The following is a 13,279-nucleotide window of genomic DNA, read 5'->3' as shown; positions in this document are numbered from 1 at the left end:
TAGTGACTGCTGGCATTTGACATATTGAAGGGCAGGGGGAGTCATCATCTATAACCAGATATGAGACAACAAAGTCTTCTAGTTTTCAAAAGATTTAGCAGGAAATAGAAACCCAGGCCGCCAGCCTCCCAGTAATAAAATCAGTGAAGAGTAAGCTTCTCCTATCTACAAAGCGAAGTGGCTAGTACAGGGTGCTTGTTTCCCTGGAAATATGATTGTCTGTTGACCATAGAGGTGCTAAGAGACGCAATTTTCAAAGTACCTGTGGTTTGTTTTAGAAGAGCCTGACCATTTTTAATGGCTTGATCTACATTCTTCTTTCTATTAACAATTTCTTCATTTAAAGCCTGCAAGGAAAGAATACCATTAATCCTAAAACTATGGCACAACAAAGGGAAAGAAACGTGAGACTTTTAAGAGGCCAAATTTAAAGTAAAGAGACGAACACTAGTTTAGTTTAAAAATCAGATATTTGATTCCTTCATTATCTCTTGGTTACCCCATTAATTACTCAAAATAATTAAATCAGATACTTAGAGGCAAGCTTTCCTTTGTACTGGATGAGAAGAGATTTAGGATTAAATCAGCTTTACCAAACTATTGGTACCAAACCTGAACCCAGAAAGGCAGAAGTAGAACTCACCAAAAAAGTCTACCATGTCCATAACAAAGAATAAGACACAGAGTTCAAGAGAAGAGAGCAAGAAAAGGCTGACTAAATCAGGCTACCAGTTAAAAACTTTCAATATCTGAAGGCAATGAAGCAGAAGAATCTTAGATTATTAAAAATAAAAACTGCTTTGTCTATTTTTACCATCCCCAAAGAAATTTCATAAAAATGAAATGAAAAGGGCAAATTTTTCTTTCTACTAAGATGACACAGAATGCTTGGAAGTTGAGCATATAAATTCTAGAGTTACAGCTATATGATCAAACCCTGGGCACTATTTAGGTAATCTGGTTTTGTTAAAGTACATTCTTTTTCATAAAATCGCTCAAATGGAAACTGATTAATACTTTACCTAATTATGTAAAACATGAGTTGGAATTGAGACGGCCCCTGACTACATTCTGGATCATCTTCTAGAATTATTGATTCAGTTTGTTAAGTACAAGTATTTCCATGGACTCATCAAAAAAGAGATTAGTCCTTAGCAACAAGTCTATAAATATGAATTTGTGTATAAAACAAAGTTGAAATGTTTGAAATTAAAAAGAAAAAGAAATGAAAAGAAACATAAATCAAAATTACAAAATAATTTAGTAACATAACCAATAAGAATGGAAAACATGAATACCAGGTGGTCAGCATGCTGTTTCTGCAGGACATCCTGTCTGTAATCCTTTACGAACACTGAACTGAGCTTGTCCTCAACCTCAGCCAGCCAGTTGAGCACCTCCACCTCATCCTCCCCGAAAAGCCTAGCGTTAGACAGTGCTTGTTCAAGCAGGGCTGCTTTCCGAAAGCACCGGTCTTGAATCTCACTGTATCGGGCCTGCAATGAGTCTAGCTTTTCTGACAGCACACCCTGTTCTGCAGAGCATGTCAGGGAGGAGAGGGACTGCCCAACTTTGACTGCCTGGTGCACATCTGCTGCATGGCTTTCTATTTCTTCCTCCAGAGCCTGGAAATCCAGATGGAAAAAGTGAATAACAGAAACAAAATAAATGAAAAGTAAACATAAAACAATGAATAACAAATGATAAAATAAATTAAATAATAATATAAAAAGTTCACCTACTGAAAGGCAAAAATAATATAAAAATTGAGAACAAAGGCTGTTTTTTTCTGATGGTAGCCTATTAGTTGATTTCTACTTTTATTTCAAGGATGTGATTATTCCAATTAACAATTTGACCATATTTTAAAGTAAACTTAAAGAAACCCACAAAACACATCTTCTAGAATGCTTCAGGCAGTTTTCTAATTTCTAGGATTTCTGATTCTAGTTCTGTGTTTTCATTTACCATAACTACTTCCTACCTTGTGCCGAATGATCTGCTGCTGTATTTTGGCAGTCTGAGTGCCAACAGGTTCTGAGTTAGCGAGCTTTTTCTCTGTGACAGATAAGAAGTCAGAAATGGGCTCAGCTGTCTCGTGAAATTGTTTGGCCAAAACCAGGATATCTTCCAGCTGTTTTTGCCTACACAAATATATAGAACAAGCTGCTCAGGCAAAAACTCACATTAAGGCTGATAACAGCACTGTATTCAGTAAAAGACCAATCTTTACCAGGTACATTTTAAATATCAATGATAAACAGAACACATTTTGCTGTTTTAAAGGCTTTCATAAGCATTACCTTATTTTGATTCTGTCATAACTTTGGTAAAGTAGGCAGAATAATGATCCCACTACTACAAAAGAGAAAATGGACACTGAAGTCTTAAAGGAAGATTTGCCCAAGTCACTCAGTGAGCAGCCATAGTACAATGAAGATCAGAATCAACCTTCTAATGCTCTTTTTCTTATGGAATGTAGCAAATGTATCATCTGAACATGTGACCAATATAAAGTTTAAAGGAGTCAAAAAATCACCAGTCTTCATTTCTCTCTCTCTGTCACTGCTACCTTCACTTGTGAGTGAAGAGCAGAGAGCATCTGAAGAGCAAAGGCAGACTATGAACTAAAACTCCCTTCCCATCTTCCTAAATCCAGTCAGGCTTCTAGTAATTTCAAGTCTAGAACATAACTTTGAATCCAGATTTAAAGCTAAAAATGACCTCAGACTATCTGAATTTGCCAAAACAAATGGCAGCCAAAAGAACTAGGGACTTTATAGCTCACTTGGAATCTTAAATCTTATTTAATATAACATCCATACTAAGCTTGGATTTCCAGTATCCTATAGATTAAAAGCAGCAAATTACAAAAGGGGGAGGAAGTCTAAATGTTGGAGGCAGCCTGATAAAAAAGAGACAGAAAAACAACCACAGAACTGTATTAGCACAACAATGAATTTCGTTATTAAAATTAATAATAAAAGGCCATAAAAATGACTTTCAGTCATTAAGAACAGACTAAATGCTATGCCATTTGAAAAGGCCTAGCGGGTACTGATGTACTTTAGTTCAGCAAACCTTTAATGAACACATACTTTGTGCCAGGTCCTATGCTAGGTACCCTGGAAAACTTACTTTAATAAGAAATGATTTAAATATAAAGATTTGCCATTTTAATTATCTGGAAATTCAATTAAGTTTGAATATAAAGAAAAACGTATTGCTAGATGCTATTTTTAAATGCCAACGTATAGAATTTCCTTTCTTAGTTTGTTTATGCCAGGCTTCAAAATACATCTTTAATTAATACAACTAAAACATATAAAGGTTATAATTAAACTAAAATTTCACTTAAAAGAATTGCCCCTAATTTCTATGTCCTTCTGTCTCATCTCTGATTTTGGAATCTGAAAGTTTGAAGAACTCAATGTAAAAGAATTTGGGATAGCAAAGAGAAGAGCTAAAATAATTTAGAGGCATCAAAAATTCAATATCAAAGAATCTAAATAAAAGTGTTTTGTATGTAACTTGGTATTTGGATGTAACTCTTGGTATTTCTCTTTAAAATACTGGCCCAGAAGCTGTGTCAGACTAGGAGGATGGAAGCAGCTGAGGTAGAAGGAAAGAGTCATAAAAAGATACACTAGAAACAAATCATGACTTTAAGGAGTTTATGAAGGTACAGATAGTTATGGCAGTTAAGAGGAAGGTGAAGTTATTCTATGCTTGGGGAATAAAGAAAAGCTTCACAGAAGAGAAGATGGACAGAACTATTTCATGGAAGATGCAACACCATCAGCAAAGACCCAGAATTAGGAAACTGACAGAAGATACTGAAGAACAGAATATGGTTTACTTTACCTATAATACAAGGAGTGAAAAGAATATCGGAAAATAAGAAAGGTAGGTTAGGGCCAGACAGTAGAGGGCTTTGAATGTTGATTTAAAGAGTTGAGATTTTATTTTATAGGCCACAGGCAGTCATCGAAGGTCTTTGAGCATGCAAAGAGGAGAAGGCTGAGGGTAAGCGGCAGTAGAGTGATGAGTGATTAGTTAGGAAGCTACCTCAGCTGGGCTACCTCCTATGAACTAGTCCAGGTGAGAGCCTGTAAGTCATGAACAGAGTAGGTGAGGGGCAGAGAAATGGATGGATAGCAAAGACACTGTAGAAGTAAAATGGACAGAATTTAGCATCCTGACAGATGTGGGTGGGACACAAAGCAGGGAGGAGGGTAAAAATGGGGCTGAGGTTTTAAGCGTAGGTAACTGGAAGGTTAATGGTACTATTGGTGGAAATGGACAGAGAGAGAGAAGAAAAAAACTGCAATTTGGAAATAAAAATAAGTTAAATTCTTTCATTTTGGGCACTAATATGGGTAAGCAATACTCTGTAACTCAGATAAGAAATAAGCAATCCATGGCCGGTGGAAGTAGAGACTGAAAAGGGAGTTATTTGAAGACTGCTATTGGCTACCTAGAAAACTGAAAGGATACAATAATAAATGATCAACTCTACTACTCGCACACTGATTTCTCATTAGCTAGCATTTATTCTTAAAACCGGGGACACTATAAGCTAAAAGTAAAGACATCCGTGTGACTTATTAAGCTCAAATGTCACTGGGGTAACTTATAGCTATGGAAAGAGAAAGCAGTTCCTTGGAGGAGGGAAGTATACTGCCTGTCTTTTGGCCATTTATTGAAGAAAGTTTATGCATCTCTTGAATGCTCATATATTGAACAGAACCACAGACTAATTCCTAAGTGCAAAAACATCTAATATTAGGATAAGCTAACAGAAAAGAAATATGATAAATTTCAAGTCCAAGTATCAAAAGCATTATTTATAAATATGAAAGGGAAAAATCTGTTTCAAAAATTCAGAAAATAACTTGGCTGGATTGTAGAAGTCTGCGTCTGTCGTTTGGAACTATGATTATACTGCAGCAGAACAACAACACAGAGCAATGAGTCTTCTAGTTCTCAGAAATTTATGGAGTAGCTGAGGCTCATTTCCTCAGAGTTATTCTGGTTATGAGGATCATCTCTAAAAATTTATCCCTCTCCAAGATAAAAGCCATTAAACACCTTCCAAAGCTTCTGTATGAATCACCCAGGAGCTTTTAGAGCATCCCAGTGATAGCAAGTCAAAAATAGGAGAAAACAAGCATTCTCTGACCCATTCCTCAAAACTCCTTTGGCCTTACCTGGCTGCTGCCTTGCTGAGCAGTCCAGTCCATCTACTTTCAAGACTCTCCAACTGTCCGGTGATTTTCTCTCTATCAGCCAGCTCAGCTGACTGGGCTATTCTACCTCCTTCTGCTTGAAGCATCTCTACTGTGGCCTTTCGATCATCTAAGAGCCGCTGGAGCAACTATTGTACACATGTTTAAAGAGAATGAAAAGCGAAAACATGGGGTCACTTCAATATCTGAAGTGAGAAAGAAAAAACAAACAAAAAAAATCCAAAAAACCCCACCCTGCCAAATCCCAAGTTTAAGCGAAGTGTTTTTTTTTTCATCCTGAGGCAAAAACATGAGATACAGCATAGTTCCTACCACCCACATAAACTTTTCTCACACTGAAGTTTTTAAATGGAGCAGTGACCGTCATTATGTGACTTAAGGGAACTTATTTTGAACCAGGAAAAAAATGCACTGAAATGGAAATTAAGCCAACAAAAAATATAGAAGGAACCTTATGCATGATATACAACATTATTTAGAATATTGCTGCCCCTGAAAACACCAAAAACCTCTTAAGGTAAAGCTGTTACTGAAACATTGAAATAGGATACATGAACAAGTAAAATTGGTCAGTCCAATATATGCCACAGTAAACCAGTAGATTAAAGTAAGATGATGAAAATCAATTTCCACCTTTCTTTTCAGGATCACACAAAGTAGGTTAGAATTCTACTGAAACTCCTGAATATGCTCCCTATACTGTAAGCACATGTGTTGTCTGCCACTCCCTATGGCTGTTACAGTTCACTGTCCCAACATTCTCACTTACCTTCTGTTCTTGGATCTGAGCTTTAACCACTTTATACTCCGCAGATGGAGGTTTCTGATTGGCTATGAGCTCCTCAGTGTCTGCCAACCAGCTGAGCAACGGCTCCAAGGCATCTTGAAACTTCCCACAATGCAACAAAGCCTCCTGCAGTTGCGCAATTCTTTGTGCAACCTGTATCACAGACATGGAGGCTCATTATGAGAAAGGAGAAAGCTTTGTAAATTTCTACTGACCCCTTTTCCTAACTACAGATTGCAACCGCTGAAGTTTTATTTGCATTCAGGTTCCAGGGAAACCTTAGATTTAGATGTCTCTTTTCTATGCCCTCTGTTCCCAGGCCATTTGTTACCCTCCTCGCCACTCACCTTTTTATTCAGTGTGTTCCATCGAGCATTGATCTCTTCCATGTCATGTTCCAAACCTTGCACATCACAGTTTTTCCCTGCACTCTGAATCAATCCCTGGCCAAGTCCATTCACCTGCTGTAATTTCATCTGAAGAGGATCCACCTGTTCTTTCTGAAACATCTAGATAATTGCAAGCCAAAGATGATTTAATCTAAAGGCAATCAGACCCTCTACACCACACAGTGACTGGTTATTCTTGGGAGATTTATGATTTAACAAAGGAGGGCCAGGGATAACAAGAGAAAACAAGCCATTTGTATAGGGAACTATCAGGGAAACATTTAGTTTCATATTTCAATACATCCCTCCTATAGACAAGTAATTACAGAGAGTTATGGCACCACTTAGGTTTTTAACCCAGTGACTCATGGTTTCTGTTTTTGCTTTTGTTTTTAATCTGCTTGCTTAATTTTTAATGCAAAAAACTATAGAGAATAGAGAAGCAGCAGCCTTAAGATATCATAAAAGTGTGAAGTATATCAATTCTAAAAGGGAAGAATGATACCAATTGACTACTATTTAAGATTAAAAATACCTTGGGGAATATCTTTAACTGACCACTGATATATGCAATGCTCTTCTCTGACTAGGACTAATATTAGCCAAAACACATTAACAGTGTGAAAAACGCCAACTTCATAACTTAATCCCCCGGTGGCCATTTAACTCCATTCTGTTCCAGGGCCACAGACCACACACAGCCAATAATCTTGAAACAGTACTCCTCTGATTACAGAAGGAAACAGGCCAACAATACTGGGAAATGTCTTTCACAACTTTAGACACATACTCTGAGTAAGATGCAGACATACGTGAAATATTTTTAAAATAATGATACTGTATATCCATGCTCACCATGAAACAATGGAATTTGAAAACAACGTGAACAAGTGTAACAAGTAATGTGCATGTTTCTTTCTACTGTAGTTAAACTCCATGATGACTTAGAAATTTCTAGAAGGAAACAAAGAGTCAAAAGAGAATGGCACTTTTGCCACTCTAATGGTATTAGGGAAAGAATGAAATAAATATTTGTCCCTAAGATCAGATTTCTCCCAAATATCAGAGGATAAAATCAGCTATACCCCACTAGTCTGGATCTATTTCTGTTCTTTTTTCTTCCACAAAAAGTTCCTTCAGTTTCAGTGAGACAGGTGAGTCAATAAAGGCCAAAGGATGACAGAAAATGGAAGAGGACAAAAATAAATGTACAAGAAAATTATAAGTTTGGATAAGACTAATTTTGACTTTTATGAGACCACAGATCACACTAGGATTAGGAAACTGATTCTAGAAAGAATGGTCTATGGCTGGATAAGTGAGTCACTAGGGAGGAAAAGCCCCAGGGAACTCTGAAAAAGGAGGGTTACAAAGGTAATTACCAGTGGTCTTCATTTTATACTATAATTTGATTACACTATATTTTGTTAGGCAACACTACAAGGCAGTTCAGCTAAAAATGACTGTTTCCCTAACAACATAGTTCCCAGCAAAAGCAAGTGCTATGATTCCATTTTGTAGTAAAGATGTTTTCACTGCAGAAAAATCAGAGCAGAGGGAAAAAAACAACTCCCATCTTTTAAGCTGCTTGGGTGCAACAAAATGATGGTGGGGTGGAGGTTGGAAGGGCAAAGAAGCAGAAAGCCAAAGGCACAGAGGGAAGATGTCAAATCTGCACTGAAGGGCCGCCTTTTACCCAATAATCAAATCCTGTCTCAAACTATGACTGACATTTAAATTCTGTGCTGTCCAATATGGTAGCCAGCAGCTACACGTGGCTATTTAACTAAAAGTTCAGTTCTTCAGCCACACTAGTCACATTTTATGTGTCAACAGCCACGTGTGGCTAGTGCCTACTGTATTGGGTAGCACAGATAGTGAATATCTCCATCTTGGCAAGAAGCTCTATTGAATAGAGATGTAAATGAAACTCTTTTTTAAAAATTTGGATTTACTTTATTTATGAACATTTCCCAAGAGCATTAGAGATTCCTTCATTTCCCACCTCCACTCTATGGATTAAATTGACAGGGAATGGGTATTTGTCTCATCTTTTTTCAGAAGTTTAAAAATGTATGAAAACACCTCTAAATAAATACTATCTAAATATTTATTTTGAAGACAAGTGAAGAGAATGTTCAAGAAAGTAAATTTGAAAACACTTGCTCCCTTCTCTCAACTCCCCAATAAAGCTGTTTTGCAAAACCAGTACTTTTAGATCCATTAAAATTCCTACTCCTTAGTATTTCAATGGGACTGTGCCATGTTATTAACTAACCAGTGCTGGCAGACATTTTCCAAAGCAGAACACTAGTAAAAATTATTGCAAGGCTGTAAGAGGCAGTAGAGACAGAAAACAGAAAATTTCCCCAAGAACTTAAAACACTTTTATCTTTGGTAATACCACATTCTTCCAGTTTTCATCCTGACTGATCCTTTTTTGATGTCCTTTGCTCTCTTCCTCTTTCTCTTCTAGACCTCCAAATGTTAGTCTCTGGGGGTGGAGATAAGGGCAGGATGTCTTCTCATTCTATACTCTCTTCTAGGCAATTCCATCCATTCCTATGGCTTTAAATATTAACCATGACAAATGTTTGACTCTAAAATTTATATATATATGTATCTCCTTTGAGTTTCAAATCTGTATATCCAACTACTTTCTTAATACTGCCATACAAATGCATCACAGGCATCTCGAACCCAACCATTCCAAAATTGCACAGTACCTCCTACTTTCCTCTCCCCCAAAATCTGTTTCTCCCTAAATCAACAATTTACTACTATCCCCCGACTCCATCCAATCAGTTGTACAAATGAACTTAGAAGCTATTCTTGATGACTTCCTCTCCCTCCCTCCCAACATAAAAGCCATTATCAGGTCTTATTGATTCTACTTCCAAAATATATCTTGAATCCATCCAATTGTCTTCAAATCCATTGACATCTCTCAAGTCCAAGCCACCTGAAACTCTGCAGTAACCCAGCAGGCCTCTCTACTCCGTCCTTGATCCCCTACAATCCATTCTATACACAGTAGCCAGCATGATTTTTTTAAAATTCGCAAACCATTCAATGTTTTCTGTATTTCAAGCCAATTATATTAATATAAACCAATAAAATGTAAGACAAAAGAAATCTGATATTTATAAACCCCCCAAAACATTGAGAATGTTTACTGTCTACATTTAAAAAATGTAAATGAAATAATTTCACTCCTGTACTTAAAATCTTTCAATAGTTTCTCATGGCTTTTAAGGTATAGATCCTTTTGAGGCCTTCTTTCTCAGTCCCCGCACTGCCTGGCCCCTTCCTACCTCTACATTTACTTCAAGGTACTCTTTCAGAACATTTGCTCGCACTTGTCCTTCTTTTAGGTCTAACACGTCAAGCTCTTCCCAGCTCTCACTTCCTTTGTCTGGAATGCTCTTCCCTCTGACTCTCTGTCTAAGTAACTTCTATTTATCTTTCAGTTTTTAGTTTTTAAAAATCCTTTCCCTTACACTACAATTGAAAGTAAATGCCCCTATTATTTATAATAGCCTTTATTTTTTATTCAAAGCATTTGCCACAATTTCTAACTATATATTTGTCATTTTTGCTTAATGTCTGCTGCCCCCACTTATACTATACTTATACGAAAGTCCCACAAGGGTAGGGACCATGCCAGTTCTATTCACTGCAGAAGCCTCAGTACCTGGCACAGAATAGGTGTGCAACAAATATCCTTCCAGTGAATGAACAAATCCTTGTATAGAAATGGTGTTAAGGAAAGCAAACAAATCCATAAAGGTTCTGCTGATCAGCTGAACACTGAGGTGAGATTGTGGGTTCCCCAATTTTTGCTTAAAAAGACTTTCTTGGCAAATTTTAATTTTATAGAACTCTTATTTTACACAAAAGGTTTTTTCTTCCATTAAACCAGTGACTGGAAATAAGGCCAAGGAAGTCTATAAATGAGAAGACGGTTTAATTAACCACAGATTGCTCTCAGTGGGCCCAGGATCCCACTATAGAAATAACAAAAAGTTCTGGCATTTTGCTGCTTCTACTAAACTCTGTTATTGCTATTAGAAAGCTTATATCTATTTTAACCATACATAGATGTGTACATTTATACATAGGTACACATACACACAGATGATCTAAGCAGTTCATTCTAAATCACATTCTGGGTATGATTACTTGTCGAGTTCTAAGTGTTTATGTATAAAAACAACAGGTTCAGACGTCTCTAGGAACTCTGTTGGAAAAAATGAAATCCATACATCTCTCATCTTGGAAAAACTGTTTCTTAATAATATTTCACCAATTTAGCCGTCTGTATATTCATATTACCTCTATAATGATATTTGTTTTGTTTCAATAAATATTTTCAAAATAGCCTTTCTACATTCTTATTGGTTAACACTCCTGGCTGAGGCTATGGCTTAGATTTGTCCTTTTGTACACAGATGTAGGCATCTGCTTACTTCCAGATATTCCATAAAGTAACCACACTTCAAAGATGATGGACAACTTTGCAGCCGGGCTACTATTTCCTTCTCCTGTCATTTATATCAGGCAATATTTCATAAAATGACTATCTCTTGTAGCTGGAAGGACCCTTAGAGACTACCTAGCCCCATCTACTCATTTTGTAGATGGGGAATCAGAGATCTCATAGACTGCTATTAAAGGTCTCTCTGAATTTTTTTCCTTTACACAGATTTGATTGACTCCTTATAAATTTAATCCCTGTATTTCATTTTTTTTTAAATTTTTATTTATTTTTCCCCCGAAAGCCCCAGTAGATTGTTGTATGTCATAGCTGCACATCCTTCCAGCTGCTGTATGTGGGACGCGGCCTCAGCATGGCCGGAGAAGCGGTGCGTCGGTGCGCGCCTGGGATCGGGATCCGAACCCGGGCCACCAGCAGCGGAGCGTGCGCACCCAACCGCTAAGCCACGGGGCCGGCCCAAATCCCTGTATTTCATTGATTATTGCTATAGGCTTTATACTAGAAACATTCTGTATAATCAAGAATGCCAGTGACTTTAAACAGGTTACTGGGCTCTGGATGTCAATCCCAAATTCAGCAAAACTCAGAAAACTGAAAAAAATCCATCAATCTGAAAAGCGATGCATTCTAATTTGATGGGATGTTACATTACAAAATAACTGGTGAAGCCCAAGGCAACACCACCACCCCTCAGCTAAGCAGGAGGATCTGTGGCAAAGTTGGCAGCTTATGGCCCATAATCAAAACGATTTTTCGTTGTTGGTAGCTGCATGTTTAACTGATGCTCTAGCTAACTACAAGTGCCCTGAAAGGCACTACAATGGGGTGGATGAGAAAACCTAACTGTCTTGTAGCATCCATGGATAGTTAGGAGATGAGATTCATCCTAACTGTCAGTCAACAGTGAATGCCTACTTTGAGGAATGTACTGTTTTGAGTTCTGGGGACGGTGTAAAATCAAAACCACCTCTGCACTCAGTAATCCCTGACTGTATTAGATTAGACTAAACTTCTAACTCCTTCACTCCTTACCACTGACCAAATGACACCAGGGCAGTGAACTGTAGAAAGCTGCCAATCTCAAATTCCTTTGACTAGGAGTGCTCAGGGATGTGAACACTGTTCCCAACAGTTTCCTAACACATTCTGTTCTCTCATATTAAGAATGTCAGAATCTGGGACCTAAGAGAGACCCAGCAGGAGATTTAGCCCAATTTCCTTATTTTTAAATTTTATTTATTTATTTTTTTTCCCCGAAAGCCCCAGTAGATAGTTGTATGTCATAGCTGCACATCCTTCTAGTTGCTGTATGTGGGACGCGGCCTCAGCATGGCCGGAGAAGTGGTGTGCTGGTGCGCGCCTGGGATCGAACCCGGGCCGCCAGCAGCGGAGCGTGAGCACTTAACCGCTAAGCCACGGGGTCGGCCCACAATTCCCTTATTTTTAAAGAAATAAGAGGTCCAGGAAAGGAAAGTGACTTGCTTCAGGACACAAAGTTTGACAAGATGACTAAAATGCCTCTATTTTTCATAAACATTATTATGCTTTATTCTGGCTTTAAGAAAAACACATTTGTATTAAAAAGCTGTTATTCACACATCTATATATTACTTTCACCCAAGCTGCTCTGGTGAATTCTTTTTTTTTTTTTTTGTGAGGAAGATCGGCCCTGAGCTAACATCAGCCAATCTTCCTCTTCTTGCTGAGGAAGACTGGCCCTGGGCTAACATCCTTGCCCATCTTCTTCTACTTTTATATGGGACACCACCACAGCACAGCTTGCCAAGTGGTGCGTCAGTGCGCGCCCGGGATCCGAACCACGCAACCCCGGGCTGCCGCAGCAGAGCACGCGCACTTAACCGCTTGAGCCACTGGGCCGGCCCCTCTGGTGAATTCTTTCAACTAGCCAACATACCTATTTGAAAGGGAAAGGAGGAGGATATTGACAGTAATTGAAATCTTACACGTTTGGTACTTTAAATGGCTTATCTCGTTTTATCCTCACAGGGTTCTGCCTTAACAAATGAGGAAATTAGAGACTCAAGACATCTAACTAAATTTTCCCAGACTGTTTAAGAAAGTATCCCAGGTCTCATTCGAAAGCCCACATTCTAGCCTCTACCTGACTTCTGACAAAACTGATCAATAAGCAGCCTCTTGATTTAGGAAAGAACATGGTCACTGTAAATTTCAAAAGCAGAATCACCCTTTCTTGCTAATAATCTTTTTCAAAATGTAAACCAACTGTTTATATCCATTTTCTTTTGTCTTGGTTTATCTCTGAATAAAAAAAAAGAGTACGAATTATAAAGTTTTTCACCACATATATTTTCCCCATTAACTCAATAGAGAGACC

At 37.9% G+C, this 13,279-nt stretch overlaps 1 protein-coding gene across 13 annotated transcripts in view; it reads right to left on the bottom strand.

Moving 5' to 3' along the window:
- The window catches only part of MACF1 (microtubule actin crosslinking factor 1), a 330,156-nt gene that overhangs the window by 49,568 nt on the left and 267,309 nt on the right, over nucleotides 1–13,279 (bottom strand). For all 13 annotated transcript variants that reach the window (XM_058553754.1, XM_058553763.1, XM_058553761.1 and 10 more), the window contains 6 exons: nucleotides 6,384–6,545; nucleotides 6,019–6,189; nucleotides 5,211–5,377; nucleotides 1,985–2,144; nucleotides 1,299–1,625; nucleotides 263–347 (listed from right to left, as the gene is read on the bottom strand). In XM_058553754.1, coding sequence (XP_058409737.1) covers nucleotides 263–347; nucleotides 1,299–1,625; nucleotides 1,985–2,144; nucleotides 5,211–5,377; nucleotides 6,019–6,189; nucleotides 6,384–6,545 — 1,072 coding nt within the window. The remainder of the gene's footprint in view (nucleotides 1–262; nucleotides 348–1,298; nucleotides 1,626–1,984; nucleotides 2,145–5,210; nucleotides 5,378–6,018; nucleotides 6,190–6,383; nucleotides 6,546–13,279) is intronic.

Source organism: Diceros bicornis, chromosome 13 (genome assembly GCF_020826845.1).
Source record: "Diceros bicornis minor isolate mBicDic1 chromosome 13, mDicBic1.mat.cur, whole genome shotgun sequence".
NCBI classification, from domain to species: Eukaryota; Metazoa; Chordata; class Mammalia; order Perissodactyla; family Rhinocerotidae; genus Diceros; species Diceros bicornis.
The sequence above is the reverse complement of the archived record's forward strand: the minus strand, read 5'-3'. Positions and strand labels throughout refer to the sequence as shown.